General features: G+C 42.1%; 1 protein-coding gene across 7 annotated transcripts in view; it reads left to right on the top strand.

The window, feature by feature from the left end:
* Positions 1–20669, top strand: part of CFAP221 (cilia and flagella associated protein 221) — a 110152-nt gene extending 89483 nt beyond the window's left edge. For 6 of the 7 annotated variants that reach the window (XM_074399856.1, XM_074399861.1, XM_074399860.1 and 3 more), the window contains 6 exons: positions 119–277; positions 1255–1346; positions 6004–6036; positions 7986–8078; positions 13225–13320; positions 20370–20669. In XM_074399856.1, the coding sequence (XP_074255957.1) occupies positions 119–277; positions 1255–1346; positions 6004–6036; positions 7986–8078; positions 13225–13320; positions 20370–20478 (582 nt within the window). In that variant the 3' untranslated portion in view covers positions 20479–20669. The remainder of the gene's footprint in view (positions 1–118; positions 278–1254; positions 1347–6003; positions 6037–7985; positions 8079–13224; positions 13321–20369) is intronic. The other variant, XM_074399859.1, reaches the window with a different exon arrangement.
* The last annotated feature ends 1911 nt before the right edge of the window (positions 20670–22580 follow it).

Genomic DNA, 22580 nt, shown 5'->3' with positions numbered 1-22580 from the left:
GGAGTCACAGAGTGTTCATGCTATTGGGAACCACAGACAGCATTAGGTGACACCTATCCTATGCCTGGCTTAGAAACTGGTAAACAAAAAAGAATATTTTTTTCCCTGTCTTCTGCAGAATCCCAACCCAGGATTATTTGCAGTAATGCATCCTCTGACCTACGCAGAAACGTTGATAGATTACCACCTATGCTCTCACCCCAAGTACAAATTCACCAAAGAGTCTCACCACGGGTCCAGCATCCCCGTCACCCAAAAGCAGTTTCTCCATCACACGGTAATGTCATCACCAGGTTAACTGGCCGAGTGGCCCTGGGATGCAGGGAGGGCAGGGGACAAGGACACGGTCACAGCCGGAATTGAGATAAAGGTTTGCCACCACAGCTGAAGAACAAGAATGGTAACACTGACCCTCATACTGCCAGCCCTAAAGGGGTACGGGTGAAGAATCCACACTGCCTTGTCCTGACCACGCGTGCCTCTCGGGCTCCTGCTGCCCTTTGTCAGCATTCCTCTGGAAGGCCGCACCCAATGTTCATGTGTTCCTATTTCAACCAGGTAAAAGCGGCCACATGGTAGGCGTGACCCCTTGGCCTGACCTCCTCTCTTTTTGGCCCCAAATGTAAAAACTAGAATGGACAAGGTGGTGGTGTGACACATACAAAGTGGCTGCAAAGAATTACTTCCCACCCCACCTCCCGGGGAATCACCCTGACCTCCAACACCCCTTATCCTCAGCCCCTTCAAACTCAGTCAACCCTTAACTTGGATTATGGTCTCCCTCCCCACTTCTACCAGCCACACCCTTAACTGCCTCCTCTTCCTGTGTCTCCTACTTGCCTTTCTGTTTTATGGACTTTGTACAGTTACCCATGAGACCCTTTCCCTCGTTCCCCTCATTTAACCACTCCTAGGGGCCTCCAGTCTGCACTGGCACAACAAACAGATTTGCAGACCTCCCTCCAGTCTAGCCCATCGCTGGCCGCTGCTGCAGTCAGCCCTCCCTCCAGAGAAATCTTCCTTAGGCACGAGTGGATCCTGTCCTTTCCAGCTCAAAAACCCTCCATGGGTCCCGCTGCCTGCAGCAGCAGCTCCAAGTTTCAGCAAAGCACATGGGGATTGCTGTGGGGGTCACAGTGAATAAGCCCCTTTTAAGACTGAAAAATAGTTGACTAAAACAAAAGTCCTTCTGAACGTTTGCCCCACCAAACAGTTGTTTCCCATGTCACACCCCTGTGCTGGCTTTTCTTGCAGGACATTATTCCCGGAATCATGCACTGGAAAAGCTTCCAGTCCCTGGTTCTCTCCTCCCTGCCGGACCCCTTCAAGAGAGAGACCACAAAGAGGTGAGCACGCTCGTCCATTTATTCACAAGTATGTGTGCCCCACAGATTATAAAAGCAATGATCCCCGAAAGTTAAATGCCAATAATATGCCAAACCATGCTTCTAAAGCATGAGGGAAGTCTGGTAGGCAGAGAAATGTGACGATGTGTAACTGATTTTTATATTTGGAATTTATCTTAATTGAGATACACTTTTTTGAAAAGTAATGTCCTAGGTGACTAACTGGCAATGCTTGAGTACAAGTAGACAGCCGATCCATGTAATTCAACCGAAGTATTCATGGTCAATCTTTTTTAAAGCCATAAATTGACGCCTGCGTGACAGAGAGAGACTCCATCTCAAAAAAAAAAAAAGAAAAATATGATAAATTGCCAAGATTAGCCTTCCACACCCTCTGTATCCAGTTCCAAAGGATCCACGGCCCTCTCATGCCACAGGCTGGCATTCCCTGTGAGCCCCACGGCCATCCCTACGCAGACACAGCCTTGCTCCAGATACACAGACAGCAGATCAGAATATTGTTGAATGATGAAAGAAGAAATTTAGAGTGACTACATTTTTGCTAATTTGCTTATATCTCTTCAAAACCTTAAGATACCAAACAAGTAGACTGGTGCCTTTTCGTTAGACTCTGTCTGGCCAGTCGCTCACTCCTGAGCCCTTGAATTTGCTTCTTCAGTCCACTGTCCTTATAAATACATCTAAGTGAGTGATTGGTGAGCAGACATGCCTGGTGTCCCAAAATGATTGTCATCAGCTGTCAAACAAAGTCCCGATCCTGTAATCCAGAATGAGGCCTACCCCAAGGTGGCAGAGGCCTGGCATGCCCCCAAGAGTGGCCAAGAAACCTAAGCTCTACCACCAATCAAGAGCAGCAGGTGATCTTTACACACCCCCAGCTCCCACTCGTGTAACCTGGATCCTCTGACTCAGAAACTCACCAGGGAGGCTACATGACCTCCGGGAGCCATGTGGCCTCAGCCACGCCCCTTGGCCAGCCTTTTGGGTCCAGTACTCTTGTCAGAAAGCCAAGGGGATTGGACTTGTTGCAAAGGCCCTTCTCAGCACTGACATTCTAATTTTAGTAGGAGTACAAGAGCTCACCCAACGTGCAGCCGTCCCATGTACACCACACATCCACCCACGCCTCCCCAGGGATTCAAGGAGATAGTTGGAATCGGGTTGCAACTCCAGAACACTGAATTTGACTTCCTCCTTCATCGTCTTCATTGACAGGCTTCATTGGAAAGCTCTTCCTGAACTAAGCCAAATGCAGCTGTCCGTCCAGGCTTTCCCGTGCGCCGTCCCCTTTGGGTCACTTCCTTAGGGCTTCTCTACTCCTCTCCTTTGCCTGAAGATTAACATGCAGTAAACAGAGAGCAACCGGCATAGGATTTGGGACATGGCAGGAGCTCAAAAATATGATTCTTTCCAATTATTATACTTCATCCATTCCTCATCCACCCTGTTGCCATCCCAAAATCAGCATCCCTGTTCTACATTTTTAGCATATTTCTAGAATGCCAAATCTCCAGAACTGGCGAGAACAATGGCATCAAAGAAAGAAGGAAAGCTTTGGCATGGGAGAGACCTGCCTCCATTGTACACTGGCTGTATCACCAGCTCTGTCCTTGGGCGAGCTATGTACTAAAGAAGCCCTTCGAGCAATCGTCTCCTCCTCTCGGAGACAGAGGCAGTGATGGCATCCTCACATTTGTGTCTGTGTGAGGATGAAAGTGTAATGCTCCTGTGAAGCGTCTACCATCATCCCTGCTGCAGGCTTAGTAACTCCTCTCCTACCCTCCTTTGCCGCCCACTTAGCATCGCAGTCGCTCTGTCACCACCAGATGGCGACAGTCCATCACCACGTTGACAGACTGCCTCATTTTGCTGTGGGGTGAGAATACTTCAGAACTGATCTAGGCAGTCAGCAAATGGGGTTTGGGGGCTGAATAAGAAAAATGAGGAATGGTGAGAAGTAGCGACCTGCTGACCGTGTCTTGTCAGCATGTAGGCTTCTTAAGAATCAAGAAAAAGCATCCAATTTTCTTTCCAAAGCAATGAAAAAAAAAAAAAAAAAAACTCCCGAGGCTGTTCTTTCAACAAGCAGTCAGAACGCAGTTACCTTGGGCTTGAATACCATGAATTAAACATGTACTCTCCATGAATTAAAGAAAACTCTCAAACCATGAGTTGTTACTTTCAGCTTCTGTGCCTGAGTGCTCTGTTGGACCAGTTTGTTTCAAAATAAACTGCAGTTGCCTAACAGCTCATAAAATCAAGAGAGGATTCTGTATTTCCTTAGCATGGATTACCACTGGATGTAAGACTGTAGGTCTTGTTTTTATTTCTGAAAACAAGTACAAAATAAGAAGTGTAATTCATTTTTTTAAGTTCTGTCTTAGTTCGTTTGGGCAACTATAATAAAATGCCATAGATATAATTTATGAACAACAAACTTATTTCTCTCACAATTCTGGAGACTTTCCAATCCAGGAATGGCAGAAAGGGAAAGGGAGCTCTCAGGCTTTTTTTTTTTTTTTTTAAGATGAGATATATTATCTTCCACACTGGAGTGCAGTAGCATAATTATAGCTTCCTGCAGCTTCAAACTCCTGGGTTCAAATGATTCTTCTTCCCCAAACCCCCAAGTAGCTGGATTACAGGTGTGCGTCACTATGCTCAGCTAATTTTATTTATTGTAAAGATAGGGTTTTGCTACGTTGTCCAGGCTGGTGTTCAACTCCTGGCCTCAAGCAATCCTCCCACCTCAGCCTCCCAAAGTGCTGGGATTACAGAAGTGAACAATGGCTCCCAGCTTTTCCTCTTTTATAGGCAGTAATGCTATTCATGGGGCCTCTACCCTTATGACCTAACCACCTCCCAAAGGCTCCACCTCCAAAAACCATCACATTCGGGGTTAGGTTCTTGGTATTTTTAATGTAAATAGGGATAGGGTCTTGCTATTTTGCCCTGGCTGATCTTAAATTCCTGGCCTCAACTGATCCTCCCACCTTGGCCTCCAAAAGTGTTAGGATTACAGGTATGAGCCACTGCACCTGGCCTGGAAGTTATGTTTCAACATGAATTTGGGGGCAACACAAAATTCAGCCCATAGCAACTTCCTACAAATGATATTCCAACTTTGCAGCCATGTTGCTTGAATAACTTAGCTCCTATTACTTATAAGGTTTCCCTTGTATCTTTGGCCCCTGACAATTGTTTGTTGTTAAACCCTGCAATACACTTATTTAGTGTTTATTTATTCCAAGCCAGTTTTGTATTTGTAATAACTGAAGCAGTTAATTTATTTCTTTGCTCTTCAGTAAATTCAGAAAGAATTCGTTAACTCTCTATGGACTTCCATAAAATCTGAGTGTCAGTGACAGCTGAAGCACTTATCTATACCAATAGTTTCCAGACTTTCTGATTTCATAGATGAGCAAAATGTCCAGAATAACTTTGGAAACTGCTTTGGGTTTTTCAGGGTTTTACTTTATCAAGTAAAGACATTAAAATTAAACAAAGCAACAGCCGGGCACAGTGGCTTATGCCTATAATCCCAGCACTTTGGGAGGCTGAGGCAGGAGGATCATTTGAGGTCAGGAGTTCAAGACCAGCCTAAGCAACATGGTGAAACCTCATCTCTACTAAAAATACAAAAATTAGCTAGGTATGATTGTGGGCACCTGTAATCCCAGCTACTCAGGAGATTGAGGCAGGAGAATCGATTCAACTCAGGAGGCAGAGGTTACAGTGAGCAGAGATTATGCCACTGAATTCCAGTCTAGGTAACAAAGTAAGACTCCATCTCAAAAGAAAATAATTAAAAATTTTAAAAATAAATAAAACAAAGTAAAACAAATTTTACAATGCCCAACCACCATCTACTGTCATCACCATTTCAATTTTAAATGAAAATATATTAACACACAAAAAAAGTGAGAGGAATATGATCTCAGAATTTTAAAAGTGGGTAAGTTTTGCTTCATGAAAAACTCCTGGTTGTGGCCATTCCATTGTCCTAGCCCAGCCTGGTCCCTGGCGAGTGGCCCAGACCCTGAACTGGTCAGTCCCTCTTCTTAGTGGGAATTCCCTCTTACGACACACGTTCTAATGTAAAGTTTGGTAGAATTTTCTAATAGAACCTAGATTATCTGTCATGAAGTCAGTTACTAATAGGACTAATCTCTGTCTTGGGGCCCAGCTTCCTTTTTGTGGAAAATGGGATTAAAGACCAAAATCTGGGTACTATGTGTACCCATTGCTACTGGGGAATGTTGTTTCTTGGCCTGTTCAGCAGACAAAGTCAGGGATACACACAAATACACACACACACAAAGAGTGTACACACAAAGATATAAGCAACATACATATATATGTAATGTATATGCATATAAACACACATATACTCATACATATCAATATTTTAGAAATCATGAATTCACACCAGTGCCTACAGTTCCAGTCCATATCCATGGAGTTATTGCTTGCTTTCTGCCATTCCATATTTGTATGCCCCTTATTCCACTGTGAGAACCGTGGCTTCTAATACATTTACTTACTCAATTTTATAATACATCAAAAATCATTTCAGAATTGATTGATCCATAGCCACCTTTATTAAACATGCAAAATAAGTTTGATTTGTTTGCAGGTCTCCCCTACCCGCTTCCACCCAAGTCTGTAGGTATGTAGTCAAATGCTGTAAGTTACTGGGTGATTTCTTTTTCTTTTCTCTCTTCTCACCCCTTTAGCACTCTCTCTCTCTCTCTCTCTCTCTCTCTCTCTCTCTCTCTCTCTCTCTCTCTCGTTTTTCTTTCCTTCCAATGTAATTATGGAATTTCTGTGAAATATTATTATTTATTTCATTTGTTTTCAGTCTCTGTTTTTTATTTCACTTTCTTATCAATTTAATTTTATTTTTTTAATGTGTTGAACATTAACATGTTTTCCAAACTCAAAACTACATAAAAGTCGTACTCAGAGAAGTGTCACTCCCTCCAGCCCCTGGCAGGTAGCCAGCTTGGTCTTCTAACATATCCTTCCTGTGTTTCTCTTTGTGATGGTAAGCAGAATATTTTTTTTTCTTATTTTCTCTTCTTTCTTATAAAAACAGTGGCATTCTAGATATGCTTTTCTGCATTTTTTTCAACTTAATAATATCTCCAGAAAGTCACTCTATATCAGCTCACAGATTCTTTCCTCATTCTTTTTTCCCATTAGTCAGAACGATGGTGCTATATATTTTTTTTTTCAGCCAGTCTTCATACTTGGCAAGCAGGTGCATTTTTGCACAATAACAAAACAAAGATAAGAATCTTATCTCAAAGACAAATGTGCACACACAAAGGAGCTGTCAGTTAATCCCTGCTTTCCATTCCTGCCTCCTGCCCTCCCTTCAGCCTCAGCCTTTCCAGCATCTGTGAGGAGGTCTGTTTCCTTCCAAATGTGCTCCAGGCTCTGTCGTTCTTCACTGTTTTTCATGAGACAGCATTCTCCAGGCTTCTAGAAATGTAGTCCAGAAAATGATTGAAAATTTTTATCCACTGATGTCTCTTCTCCTGTTCTCTTTGCTGATGTATGCTCAGTTTTTATTCCTTCTGTATCATCTGAAATGTGTGTGTGAAAGGAGTCGAGACCCCGGAAAAAGTGCTCATTCAATCCACTTGAAACAAAAGTCTGCTACCAAGTTTTAAAATAACAATATATTTTTTCACCCCATCTCAATTCCTTTAACATTCTCAATATCCAGGAATTTTTAAATAAAGCTCTAAAGTTACATTACTGAACAATGCATAGGAAGGTGGGGAGGAAAGATATGAAATGGAATAGAATGTCTAAGAAGGAATACAAAGGAGGGAGGAAAGTACTAGGACCAAAAGTAATTATCTGTATTAGCCTGTCCTTGCATTGCTATAAAGAAATACCTGAGACTGAGTAATTTATTTAAAAAAAAAAAGAGAGAGGTTTAATTGGCTCACGATTCCAAAGGCTGTACAGGAAGCATGGTGCCTTCTGCCTGGCTTCTGGGGAGGCCTCAGGAAACTTACATTCATGGCAGAAGGCAAAGCGGGAGTCAGCCCTCACATGGCCAGAGGAGAAGGAAGAGTGCAGGGGAGGAGCCACACACTTTTAAACAACCAGATCTCACGATAACTCACTCACTCACTGTCATGAGAACAACAGTGTCACAGCACCGAGGGGATGGTGCTAGCCCATTCCCGAGCACTCCAGCCCCATGATCCATTCACCTCCCACCAGGCCCCACCTCCAACACTGGGGATTAGCATTCGACAGGAGATTTGGTGGGAGCACAGATCCAAACCATATCAGTATCTAACTATACTCACCCCAGAAAATAATACAATTTTAGACACTACAAACTGAAAAATGCTATGATTCTCTTTTTAAACTCCAGGAAATGTCATACTTGGCAACATTCTCCCAGGTTTGACTGGGGCCTATTGCATCCCCTGCCTTTGCCTCTGGAAACCATAGATGGCTTTTCAAGAGTGAGGGAGAGAGTAGCAGAGGCCTCACCAGTGGTAAAATAAAAATGCTTTAGAAAATGATGTAAAGACCACAGGACTTCCATGTGATTCTCTGTCTTTGACTACTTGTGTGGTTTTTCCACAGCTGCGACTCCTTCAATTCATTTATGCTTCCGATAGAAGTCCCTGCCATTCTTGATGCCTTACCAGAAGAAGACAGACTAGAAACAGTTGAAAGGTATTTTTTTTAACCTTTGTCCTCTAATGTGGTCTGTTTTTCAAAAATATGTGAGGTACTGTAAACAACTTCAGAAGAGCTCAGAGTTCCTGAGCTTGCAACTTCAAACGAGAAGATAAAGCTAACGCCCATTCATACCTCCACCCAGGTAAGATGTTAAATTCATGGTGGAGAATTGACAGTCTCTAAACTCTACGACTTACTCATCTTCAGCTGTTCCAGGAACTCAAGGGAGAGGCGACCTGAGGTGGTGCTAAATGGCCTTAGAAGGCTTCAGTGGTCACATGGACTTGCGTTAGTATGTGAAAGATGGGTGGGACTTGAATGGGCATAAAGAAATCCAGTCCAGCAGCCTGGCTCACGGCTGTAATCCCAGCATTTTGGGAGGCTGAATCGGGCAGATCATGAGGTCAGGAGTTTGAGACTAGCCTGGCCAACATAGTGAAACCCTGTCTCTACTAAAATTACAAAAACAAGCTGGATATTATGGCATGCACCTGTAGTCCCAGCTACTCGGGAGGCTGAGGCAGGAGAATCACTTGAACCTGGGAAGCAGAGGTTGCAGTGAGCCGAGACCATGCCATTGCACTCCAGCCTGGGTGACAGAGTGATACTCAGTCTCAAAAAAAAAACAAGTCCAGAAGCAAGGCCCTTACATTTTATTTTACTGATCAGCATCCAACAGCCAACGAAAATGGTCTTGAATCTCCTGTCGCTATGATCATTTATACCTGATGGCTGCAGACCCAGCAGCAGAGCTACGAATGGGAAACCGGAGCCAGGCAGAGCCCATGTCCTTGTCCCAGGACAGCTTCTCCACCGCGAGCATCACAGCATGCAGCATTCACATGTCCAGCTCACACGTGTTTCCAGCTGGCTCACCTGGCATTGCCCCATTTGCAAATGACTCTAGATCTGAGTCATTACTTTCTCCTTTTTAAAAATATACTTAGCTACTTATTATATCACCACATAATTTCAGGAAGAAAATTAGAAGTTCCATATGTTTTAAAGCAGATACTTTCTACCAGGCAAAAGTAAAATTCATTTACGTTTTCTAGTTTAATTAACCAACGTAGAATAAAGTTGTATACAAACTCATCTCTCTTTAAAATTAGATTCCATTAGAAGACTATAGAGCACCCAAGATGTTGTATGGAATAGCGTGATGAAAGGCTAGGCGGTGGGTTCAACATCACCACCCCCAACCACTCACTCACAGTACACCTTGGGCAAGTGACTTCACCTCTCAGTGCTCCAGGGTCCTCATCTTCAAAACAGAATGATCCCAGGACCCATCTCATGGGTGGCTATGAAAAGCAAATGAATTAACACATGTCAAATGTTTAGTTCAGTGCCTCATACATAGTAAGGTTTTGATAATTAGATATACTACCATTAATGACCCTGGTATTCCATACCCCCAGCCCCGTATCTGACACTTGGTAGGCAAGCAACAGATCACTTTAGAATAAAGTTGTACCACCCAGTATAAGAATAAGTGAAGATACATGGTTAGATTTCCTAAAGAACAGAGGAAGACGTATTCATGTCCCAAGAGGTTTTCCTCCATCCATGTTATATCTCAAGTATAGAAGATGAACAAATATTTCTGATATTTTTAAATTTTGATTTTTCATGTCTTTGGGGGTGTAAAGGAATACTTGGATTTGCTGCTGTACCTGGGACAGCAGAGTCGGGGATTAGCACAAAGAGGATCACCAGCCCTGCATGACAGGAGCTCCGGCACATTAGGAAGACTCGATCCCAGAGTTCCTCCCTTCCCACTATTTACTGAACTCCTATTACTGAAGACCCATTTCTTTAGCTTTGGGCTTTATTTCAAGTACCTCTGGGGAGGGAACATTCTGAGTCTCACTTATAACTCAGTATAAATTCACCGGAGCCTTTTGAGAGTTCAGCTTCAGGGGCAGTGGCAGGAGAGGTGATGGGAATGAGAAGACTCCTGGTCCAGTGGGGAGGCCCTGGAAAACACAAGGAAGGGACGGGTGAAAAGCTGGAAACACGAACAGCCAGCTAAGCTGCTTTAACAAAAGCCAGATGCTCCTGCGTGCTTCTGTTTGACTGGTGTGAAGTACTGGCATGAAAGCTCTGGACTCTGATCACTGTTCAGGCCAAGTGCACAGCTCTGTGCCTGCCTGATCATCCTGCATTTGGTTCTGACCCCTGTGCCGGTAGCAGTTACCTGGGATTGCGTTGCCTTGAAGTGAGTGGAGGCAGTGTTCTGAAGTATAACCATATTTCTGTGGCGAGACAGATGTCTTCATTTTTATTTGAGATGTGGCTCATGAATGAATTGTGCCTATACGTGGTCTTTGCTTTCTCACTTTGCAAATGAAGCTCTCAGTATGTAACTCCTGTCACTTATCAAAATATTATAGAAACTACAGATGGTACCTGGTTTGACTTATGATTTTTCAACTTTACAGGAGCATGAAAGTGACTCTCATTCAGTATACTCCTCGACTTATGATGGGGTTCTGTCCAGATAAACCCATTATGAGTTGAAAATATCATGAGTCAAAAATGCACTTTCAACTTGTGATATTTTCAACTTATGATGGGTCCAATGAGATCTAACCTCATTGTAAGTCAGGGAGCATCCATATTTATCAATATATTTTTCTGACTGTTTCTTTGACATCTGCAAAGGGTCTTAGGTCTAGTTTAGTGAGACAGAACACAAGGACAGTAAATAAGGCAAAGCAGATGTATGACTCACAGATAGGCAGCAAGAATAAACAGAAGCCTAGGATCCGGGGTGAGCCCACCCACCGAGGCTTAGGAAAGGTACCCAGGGCAGGTGCAGTCTCATCTGCATGTGTCCCACATTGCATCACAGCTGAGGGACCCCAAAAGCGCTTTACTTTGGGTTTCATTCCCTGAGTGTCACAGGGATCGCTGAGCTTCAGCACTGCAGAACATTCTGTTCTGGGAGGAACAAGGACACAGCCGTGTCGTTTATCTCAGGATGTTGCATTCTCAGTACGTCCTGTTCAAGAATTGCAAACCAGAGAGGGAACAGCTGGGTTGACCAAGGCCACCTGAGGACCTGGCCTCCCATGGCAACCCTGCCAATCTCCACTCCTTACCTCCATTGTTCAAAAATGTTTTCATTCTTAACATATCCAAACTTTTGCATTCTAAATTACACCATAGCGTTGATAAAGCAAAGAAATCCTGATAACTCAAGCACTGATAGCAAATTATCACTGTCATGGTCAGACCAGCATCACTGCCAGCCTGCTTGTGATTGCAGGAAATGGTTTATTACACACCAGAATATGGCATCTTTCATACCAAATATACACAAAAATAACTATTTGTTGATTACTATTTCTTCTATTTTTTCTTTTATAAACACATACTCTGTGGATAAAGTACATTTTTACAAGTGAGTAATCAATTAGTGGAATCTTAAATATGTGAGGCCAATAAGACCTGCTCACATGCAGTGATACCTGACAACACCCGAGCTTCTAGACCTTGGACTCCAGATCGGAAAAGGAATGCTCAAGTGCCATCTACTCAATTCACTGCATGATGGCATCTCTCAAGAGTGCTGCAGCCAGGGTGGGGTGATCCACATTTGCTTCAGCTTCTTTCTGGTCAGGCCCACTGGGGAGATGTTCAGCAGATCCAAACATACCCAGCTCCTCTATTCAGCACTGATGTGCACACTATTTTGACTCAATTTCCTCGTCTTTGAAATGGGAATAGCCGTACCTACTTCATAGAGGGTTGTCAGAATTCAAGGAGATGCTGATGCTGATGAGGAGAATAGTCATTATAATAACTAACACTCACTGAACATTAAATGTGTGCCAGGGAGTACTTTGCAAACAGTCTCATTTAATCCTTATGATGAGGTCTTATTATTATGCCCACCTTTGAGAAAAGGAAACTGCTAATGGGAAGATAATGTTTGCAAAGCACCAGCATAGTGATTTGCATACAGTAGCTACTCAGTGAATATTAGCTTTCAATCTAATGAGGCTAGAACAACTTTTGCAGATTTCAAGAGTATTTTTCTTAATAGAAAATTGCCATGCCCACCTCTTTTTACTTATATCTCTGCTGAGTGAAGTGCCCCTGTTTGTAATTACAGACTTTGAAGCATTTGTTGCCTTTTGTTGATCTTGGAAGCATTTCTGTAATTGAGTGTGGTGGAGATGGGTGCTGTCAAAAAATTTCTTTTCCTGTTCTTCCAAAGTCCTAGAATCAATGAAACTAGAGGTTAAGTTTCCCAGCCTCCCTTGCAGTTAAGTTGTTCATTTTACTAAGTCTTTGCCAATGGAATGTTAACAAACAAGATATAGTCCACTACTGAGATCAGCTCTTAACAGAGTGGGTATGCCTCCTGCACACCCTCCCTCCCAGCTTTGCTCTAGCGGAAAGCCAAACATGCAGTGGCCCAGCTGGAACCATCAAACAGCAAACTATGGCTCAGAGAAAAATGTGGCCAACCATCTACGTTTGTAAATAAAGTATTATTGCAACGCAGCCACACCCATTCACTTATGTGTTTTTCTATGATTTCTCTATTGCTACAACAGCAAGAAAAAAATTATGTAATTGTAACAAAAACCATATCACCCATAAAGTCGATAGAAAAGTTTACTAACTCCTGCTCTAAGGGATAGCAGACCACAAAATGATTGAAGAAAAAAAAAAACTAGACTATTTAGAAATATATTGTTTAATTTTAAAGCCATTGTGGGCTTTCTAGTTACCTTCTTTGCTATTGATTTCCATTCTAATTCCATTGTGGTTGGAGAACATATTCTGAATAATTTCAGTCTTTTGAAATCTTTCAGGCTTTCTTTTATAGCACAAGATATGGTCAGTTTTGGTAAATGCACCATGTGCACTGGAAAAGAATATGAATTCTGTAACCTCCGTTTTTTAAAATTACTATTTATTCTCTGGTTATAAATAACTACCATTGCGCCTACCATTGTTTGTTGGTGGAAAGCAATTTGTCAGTCTTATGCTTCTTTTAATGTAAACTACAAAACTTGAATACCACAAGAATTGCATAACTCCTAGATGATCATAGTATTTCATTCTGTTTTTACATTGGGAAGGAAAAGCAGGTCCCACTAAACATCTTATTACTTTGCAGTGAGCTCTGTGAGCAAAATATAGAAGTCGTGTTGACTCCAGAAATGATCAAAGTGGAATTTCCCATGTTGAACTGCAAGGACATCAGGAAGGAGAAGTAAGTGGATGCTTTTTTATGCTTTATTAAAAGGTAACCTCGGATGAAATTATTCTGCATAAAGTACAAAATTATCATGTAGTCTGAGTCTAAATAACTCAATCTTTGAAAGAGATACATTTCTGGTGCTTCATATATTTAGATGTGTATTTTATTTTAGGCACAAGTACACTCCCTGAAATCTTGTTAGCAAGGAAGCCTTTAAAAACTGAAATCAATTTTTCCATGTACTTATCAACCAATTTCAGGGATATATTTGTTTCTTATTAATAACTGATTGAGTTTCATTCAGTATAAGGAACTGGCCCTGGAGCCAGACCATCTGTAGCTTGCAATGTTTATCACATCTACAATCTCAAGCTAAGTTATTGTCCTTATCAACTCTGGACCTCAGTTTCCTCATCTGTAGCATGCAGAAAATAAAATCTCCTTGTCACAGGGCAAATGTAAAAATGAAATGAGATGCCAACCATGGAAGCACATAGCCAGTTGCGATGTGAACCAGAGCTCAGTAAATGTTCTCTCCTCCTCTCCATGAGGGGCTGACGAGCCAAGCAAGCATCATCCTTTGAAAAATTAATTTCAAAAGCACAGTAAGAAGCATATATAAAATGTGTTCATCTTCATTGTAATGAAAGAAATCAAAACTAAAACAAAAAAATGGTTTTGAAGAATATTTTTTAATGTAAATAGTCACCTATAGTTCATATGGTTTATAACTTTGAAATTCCATGTATAAACTTTATTTTTATTCTTTTTCTTTGAAAAGTGTCTTTATATTATTTTAAAAATTAGAAACAATCCTACTACCCAAAGGCAGTAACATGCATTTTGATGTATGGTCTTCCAAAAATATAGATATATATTTATATGTATATATTATATTATGCATGTATTTATATTTTTAACCATGTATATGGTTTAAATATATGGTTAAATATATAAAAATATATTTATAATATTAAATATATATAGTTAAATATATTTTTCCATATATACAGAAATCATCATACATGGTTGAAAATATAAATATATATGGTTTTAACAAAATTCAATCATATTATACATATTGTTTTCTCTTCTGCACTTGTATTTAACAATTTATCATAAGCACATACTATAAATATACATATAAATTATTATATTTCCCTAAGTGGATGTACCATAATTTATTTAACCAAGAATCTGAAAATGAACATGTAAACTCTTTGCAGTGTTTTCTGTTATCAATAGCGTTGCAACAAACATCCTTGTACCATAATTCCTTGAAAACTTACCAGACTGCTTCCTGAGGATAAATTCTAGATCAATGCACATTTTAAAGTTTTCATATATATATGGTTCAATGACCATCCAGACATTGTATTACCATCTCTTCTACTAGTAGAGGTTAGAACCGCTTGCATTCAAATGCCCTGGACAACATAGAATAGTGTCATATTTATTTTCATCTTTATCAGTGAGGCAGAACTTTTTTTTAAATATATATATTTTATTGCACTTTAGGTTCTGGGGTACATGTGAAGAACATGCAGGATTGTTGCATAGGTGCATACATGGCAATGTGGTTTGCTGCCTCCATCCCCATCACCTATATAAGGCATTTCTCCCCACGCTATCTCTCCCCAACTCCCTTCCCCACTGCTGTCCCTCCCCTAGACCCCCTCCAACAGACCCCAGTGTGTGATGCTCCCTCCCTGTGTCCATGTGGTCTTATTGTTCAACACCCGCCTATGAGTAAGAACATGCAGAGTTTGATTTTCTGTTCTTGTGTCAGTTTGCTGAGAATGATGGTTTCCAATTTCATCCATGTCCCTACAAAGGACACGAACTCATCATTTTTTATGGCTGCATAGTATTCCATGGTGTATATGTGCCACATTTTCTTTGTCCAGTCTATCATTGATGGGCATTTGGGTTGGTTCCAGGTCTTTGCTATTGTAAATAGTGCCACAATGAATATATGTGTGCATGTGTCTTTATAATAGAATGATTTCTAATCCTTTGGATATATACCCAGTAATGGGATTGCTGGTTCAAATGGAATTTATATTTCTAGGTCCTTGAGGAATCACCACACTGTCTTCCACAATGGTTGAACTAATTTACGCTCCCACCAATAGTGTAAAAGTGTTCCTATTTCTCCACATCCTCTCCAGCATCTGTTGTCTCCAGATTTTTTAATGATCTCCTATATGTATCCTTGCACACCAATGGGTTTTGACTTTTTATCCAATTTGCCAGTCTGTGTCTTTTGATTGGGGCATTTAGCCCATTTACACATGTGTGAATTTGATACTGCCATTTTGATGCTAGCTGGTTGTTTTGCCCATTAGTTGACGCAGTTTCTTCATTGTGCTGATGCTCTTTACCATTTGGCATGTTTTTGGAGTAGCTGGTACTGGTTGTTCCTTTCTATGTTTGGTGCTTCTTTCAGGAGCTCTTGTAAAGCAGGCCTGGTGGTGATGAAATCTCTCAGTAATTGCTTATTCGTAAAGGATTTTATTTCTCCTTCACTTAGAGCTTAGTTTGGCTGGATATGAAATTCTAGTTTGAAAGTTCTTTTCTTTAAGGATGTTGAATATTGGTCCCCACTCTCTTCTGGCTTGTAGAGTTTCTGCTGAGAGATCCACTGTGAGTCTGATGGGCTTCCCTTTGTGGGTAACCTGACCTTTCTCTCTGGCTGCCCTTTGCATTTTTTCCTTCATTTTGACCCTGGTGAATCTGACGATTATGTGCCTTGGGGTCACTCTCCTTGAGGAATATCTTTGTGGTGTTCTCTGCATTTCCTGGACTTGAATGTTGGCCTGCCTTGGTAGGTTGGGGGAAGTTATCCTGGATAATATCCTGAAGAGTGTTTTCCAGCTTGGATCATTCTCTCCATCACATTCAGGTACACCTATCAAATGTAGATTAGGTCTACTCACATACTCCCACATTTCTTGGAGGCTTTGTTCATTTCTTTTTACTCTTTTTTCTCTAATCTTGCCTTCTCATTTTATTTCATTGAGTTGATCTTCAATCTCTGATATCCTTTCTTCTGCTTGGTCGATTTGGCTATTGAAACTTGTGTATGCTTCTCAAAGTTTTTGTGTTGTATTTTTCAGCTCCATCAGTTTATTTATATTCTTTTCTAAGCTGTTTATTCTCGTTAACATTTCATCAAGCCTTTTTTCAAGGTTCTTAGTTTCTTTGCATTGTGTTAGAACATGTTCTCTCAGCTCAGAGAGGTTTGTTATTACCCACTTTCTGAAGCCTGTTTCTGTCAATTCATCAGACTTATTCTCCATCCAGCCTTGTTCCCTTGCTGGTGAGGAGTTGTGATCCCTTGGAGGAGGAGAGGCGTTCTGGTTTTGGGTGTTTTCATCCTTTTTGTGCTAGTTTCTTCTCATCTTTGTGAATTTATCTACGTGTGGTCTTTATAGTTGGCGACTTTCAGATGGGGTCTCTGAGTGGATGTCCTTTTTGTTGATGATGAAGTTATTTCTTTCTGTTTTTTAGTTTTCCTTCTAACAGTCAGGCCCCTCTGCTTTAGGACTGCTGGAGGTCCACTCCAGACCCTGCTTGCCTGGAGTTCACCTGTGGTGACTGAAGAACAGTAAGGGTTGCTGCCAGTTTCTTCTTCTGTTATCTTTGTCCCTGAAGGATACCCACCAGATGTCAGCCTGGGTTCTCCTTTATGAGGTGTCTCTTTGGATATACAGGGGTCAGGGAACTCCTTGAGGAGGCAATCTGTCCTTTATAGGAGCTCAAGTGCTGAGCTATGAGCTCCATTGTTCTGTTCAGAGCTGTGGGGCAGGTAGTTTAAGTCTGCTGCAGTGGAGCTGATAACCACCTTTTTTTTCCCAGTTGCTCTCTCCTGGGAAGGTGGGGCTTTATTTATAAGTTCCTGATGTGCTGCTGCCCATCAAGGAGGTAGCCTAGTCACAGTCTGCCAGCAGAGGCATTGCTGAGCTGCCGTGGGCTCTGCCCAGATGCCGTGTGAACTTCCTTGCAGTTTTGTTTATAGAGGTATAGTTAGAACTCCCTCAGTAATGGCGGTCTGCCTCAGTAATGGCAGACTGTCTCTGTAATGGTGGACTGCCTCGGTAATGGTGGACTGCCTCAGTAATGGCAGACTGACTTGGTAGTGGTGGACTGCCTCGGTGATGGTGGATGCCCTCCCCCCCACAAAGCTGTACTGTCCCAGGTCCAGCTGTGCTTGCTGTGAAACACTCAATCCAGAGTGTTTCAGATTGCTGGTCTTTGTGAGAGTGGGACCCACCAAGCCAGATCACCTGGCTCCCTATTTCAACCCCCTTTTTCAGTTAAATGGGTGACTCTGTCTCCCAGGCATTCCAGGCACCAGCTGAAACAGCACCCAGATTTGTGTGAGTTCTTGTGCAGAGACCCGCTGCACCAGCTGAAACAGCTGTGCTGGAGACTTGCGGCACTTTTCCTCCCAGGAATCTCCTAGTCTGTGGGCAGTAAAAAGGAAATGCGGTGATCACGCACCCTCTGTGTTCTCGCTGGGAACTGCACTCCAGAGCTGTTCCTATTCGGCCATCTTTGAGGCAGAACTTTTTTAAAGACCATCTCGTTATTTTACTTTTAATTTCTTTGTTTAAAATTTATACTAAAAAAATCTGTAAATGCTTCTCTTCTTTGAAGAGGGACTTTTTTGGCCTATTTTGCCTGTATTTCTTCCTTATTTGTAAGCGTCTCTTATTTATTAATGATAATTACCCTTTCTTATATATGTTGCAAATTTGTTTCATCAGTTTGTCTTCTACTTTGTTGTGGGGGTGGCTGCCTTTTCAGAAATGAATGCTCACATTTCTTAGAGCAGTAAGACGTCTTTCTGGTTTGTCTGTGATAGTTTCAGAGACCTGCAGCAGCCAACACTGCTCAGAAAATAGACTGGCAGTTTCTAGTAAAAGAAAATGTAGGAAACAAAATTTTAAGTAGAATTCCAGTAAGCCTCTGTTTTGATCAGTTAATTAACTCAATGGAATATTGTGTTATACTACTCAGCACATAAAACCTCTTGCACCTCAACACAGATGCCCTTTGTGTCCTGCTTCAAGTTTCAAATAACTGACCAAGGTTTTTAAATGATTAATTTAAATATTACCTCTGGACATAGACTGGCTTGCCCCAGGAGCAAGGTAATATTCAATAGCTATCTACTCACTTGCTCTTTTACATGAGTCTTCACTCCTTATACCATGGAGCTAATGTTGAATGGCATTTGGTTATCAAATTATTATGAAATGAAATAGAATGTATCACTTTACATATTCACCCAAAGTGGTATATCATTTTTTACATATTTTTAGTACTTTACAGAAAAAGAAACTAACAATGAACTGTAAATTTTCTGCACACCAAGTCAGCTTCTAATTTTTTCAAAAAATATGTATACATTTCACACATTTGCAATAATTGGCATTTTTAATTTACCTCTTTTGGAGGTAAAATTATTTTATGTGCATTTTTTATGCATCAAAATTGTCAACATAATTGTCATTTTATTGGCTGCATAGTATTTCAGCAAGTTGATATTCCACAGACCATTTTCAAAAGTGATTCGGTTCAGAAACTCTCTTCAGCTTATATCCAGCCTAATCCTGTGCTCAGTTTTTTCCTCCTCTTTGTTCTTAGTTTTTCCCTTCCTCACCTCCTTCTCTCAGCCGGAAGCCAACAGAGTCCTCCCTGCCAGACACACACGTGCCCAGAGCCTGGACAGACAGGGACAGAACAAAAAGAATACATTAACAGTGTCCCATTTCCACATGAAGACCGTTCTTTATTTGGTGTCTGGCCAACATTTATTTTCATGGATGCAAAGAATCATCTGCTCTCACTCAATGACTGAAATTAACCAGAGAGATTCTTTGCTGCCTGGACAGCAGTCTGGGCCCTCTCAAGACCCACAGGTGAATCACATTCCCCATAAAATGTTCAAGGAACTGTGAGACGGTGACTTCAGTTGCTGACACATCATTCAGCACTCCTTAGATCAACACGATGTTACTCAATCATCATTATATGTAAGGGGAGACAGGATCTACATATTTTTAAACATGATTCCATAAAATGATACCAACTAATTTCTTTAATTATGTGCATTAGGGAACATTCTAATTCTCCACTTTCGGGTATTTCTAGTTTTCCAAGACTGTCGGGCATTGGCCAGACATGTCACACTCTTTAGAAAATGTCTCAGAAGCACTTTATTTTATATTGGATTCTTCTATTGCTCAAGCAGATCATATAGCTGAGTTCACAATCTTTGAACAAGACATCTGTCCTTTCAACTGAAACATTCATCATTTCCTCGCAGATATCTGGATGCTGGTGAGCACCAGGACAGCCTCTGAGCCCGGTCTCCATCTGCATCCTAACCCTTAGCCCTGGCCCACCAAGAGGCAAACTGGCCCCTAAGAAGCCCAAGTCCTCCTCATCTCTCAGCTCTCTGTCTACCCCCACTGCACCCCTCAATTGATAGCCTCATTTTACACCACATCCAGTCAAAGTTCTACCCAGCAACCCCGGCCACACCAACATCAGCCTTGGCTCCATGTCAGCCACTACTTGGTCCAGGGGCACAACCCTCCCTTTCGGTGCCCACTCTTCTGAAGCCATTGCCAGAGTCAGAAACAGTGTGTATCTACCTCATTCATAAAGATGGAAAACCAGCCAGCACGGACTGAGCACTCAGAAGACCTCATACTAGGATCTCTGTAAATAAGGTCTCATCTCACCTCCGCTACAGTGCTGTGAGATGGGAATTACACCATTCGTACTTAAGGAAACAGGGGCTCTCAATGCTTAGGTAACTTGCCCGTACTCAGAAACTGATGCAGCTGAGACCAGAAGCCAGGTCTGAATCATTCATAAGCTGAGTGCTTTCTCTGGTAACTAGACCATCACTAAATGTGGTGAAAACCTTCTTTATATATTAAAGAAAACGCTCCTCTGACCTTCACCAGCAGTGCTCAGAGGGTGACTTGCATGGTATTATTAAGTGTCCTCATGTTTCTTTGTTGGGTTTTTTTGATACTCAGAGAAGTGAAAGATCAAGCACAACCAGCAGAGAAGGCAGGAGAGAAGGTGCTCGAGGAGATGAAGAATCTGCGGGGCAAAGCTCTCAACACATACCTGATTCTAGAATGAAAGTCACCAGTAGGTCAGTCCCTTCCATTTGCTTTCTGCAGGCCTCTGTGGCCCCTTGCGTCCATTTACATGGCAGTCATCTCTGCAATTAAAGTTTCTAGAGAAAACAATGAAATATAGAGGATGTATATATCTTTTAAGTGATCATTATAAAACTTATATTTAAAAATAAAATGGCGTTAGGATGATGACAGCGTTGTTAGCTTCTTGGTATGGAGTTTAGTGCCGGAATGCTTCTCAGCAAGGCATGATGAGAGGCTAAGACCCAGGCACTGACAGCTGCTTCTGAGGGTGTTTTGGAGGTGTGGTGGGAGAGTGGCTTTGGGGAAGGGATGCCATCCCACCTCTGCAGAAGCAGCCCCTTTCATCCCCTGGGCACCACGAGATTTGGCTTTGGAAGGGCAGCACTGGTATGAACACTGGCTCTCCAAGTAGCTGTGCAGGTGGCAGATGCTGGCAGGGGGCCTGGACCTGTAACGGGCACTGCAAAGTGACTAGAGCTTGCAGACCAGTTTCCCAGGAGGATACTTTCCTCCTGGGAATTCACAGAAGCACCTGGAGCAGGAGGGCATTGCAAAGGAGCCATGCGTTCCAGTTAACACGTGTCAGTAAAAACCAGGCCTCGGCTGTGTCTGTGAACATGACTGCTTTTATATTGACAGGCCAGGAAGGCTGATGACATTGGGTTGTGTTATAATAATCCATAATTATTCAAATATATTTGGATGGATTCCCTACACTCATTTTTTTATGAACACATTTAAATAGCTGGTATCAGATTGTATGTTTGTAGTCTTCATTAACTCATTGGTTCTGATGTTTTTCTAGAATTTGTTATTTCGTCATAAAATCTAAACTCTTTAGGGACAAGAAACCCTATTTGAGGTAGGTCTTCACATTCTTTAAACAAGTAAATGTTAAAGACCATTTCCTTGTCATTCAATACAATAGGTAAACAAGTGAGCCTGGGTCTCTGAAACCCATTTTTACAGCATTTGTCTTGGACAGTGTCCTAGTCTAGGTGCAGAAGAGGAGTTTTCATGACTCAGTTATGCACTGAGTCTCTGGAAAATGCCCTGGGGTTGGGGGAGGGGGACACCAACGGTACAAGCAGAGCCCGGTAGCCACTGGGTTGCCAAATAAAACACAGGATGCCCAGTTAAAGTGGAATTTCAGATATGCAGCAAATAACATGTTCTTGTATGTCCCAATCGTATATGTACTATATGGAACATGTGGCACTACAAACTTAGTCATCGCTTCTCTGAAATTCACATTGGACTGGGCATCCTACATCGTCATTGGCTGAAGCTGGCAACCCTGCTCAACACTCAGTGGTGTTTGAGAGACAACGTGTGAATGAATGATGGAAGGCCGGAATGATGGAATAAGGTAGGAGCCACAGTTAACACAAGATTTGTGGGTAAGGCACCAGGCAAGCTTGCGGATCACTAGAAGCATGATTTGTTTTTCCTGGGAGTCTACCAAGTAGCAGACCCTCTGTGGACTAGAATGAAGGCTGCTCCTCCAAGTCTTCTTGCCCTTCCCTGAAAGAGACACTGTGAGTCCTGTGTGACAGCGGAAACCCCAGGGATAGAAGTTATGTGACTCCTGAGCTGGCGAAGACCCTGACACTTGTGTGACTTCAAGGCCTGGAAAGAATCCAAGGGACCCTGCGCTCCCAGGACACAGAGCTAGTTGGTAGTGCTGGGCAAATGGGCTTGGGCTAGTGACAGGGACACTGCCTGCTACAGCTTGAGGACAGCAGAGTTCTCATTCCAGAGTCACCCACAGCGGCCTCTGTGTTTTCTTTCTCTGCTTCCTACCTTCCTCTTCCTCCCCCTCCCTTTCTGCTCCTCCTCCTCCTTCCCCTTGCCCTCCTCCTTTTCTAAACTACCAATTGGCCCACATCATCAGCTTTGGGGATAAAATAAGATTGCATTAATTTAATACTCAAAGTTCACAATTTGTCTCATCTCACTTTTGACAAAAATAGCATGCTTACCTTCCACAAGTTGCTTTTCCTTCCAGGAGAAGTCCAGGCACCACAAGGGAGTCTTACTTGTCCCAAGAGACTGGTTCTGATGACCATGAAGGAGCTG

This window comes from Saimiri boliviensis, chromosome 5, assembly GCF_048565385.1.
Source record: "Saimiri boliviensis isolate mSaiBol1 chromosome 5, mSaiBol1.pri, whole genome shotgun sequence".
NCBI lineage: Eukaryota > Metazoa > Chordata > Mammalia > Primates > Cebidae > Saimiri > Saimiri boliviensis.
The sequence above is the reverse complement of the archived record's forward strand: the minus strand, read 5'-3'. Positions and strand labels throughout refer to the sequence as shown.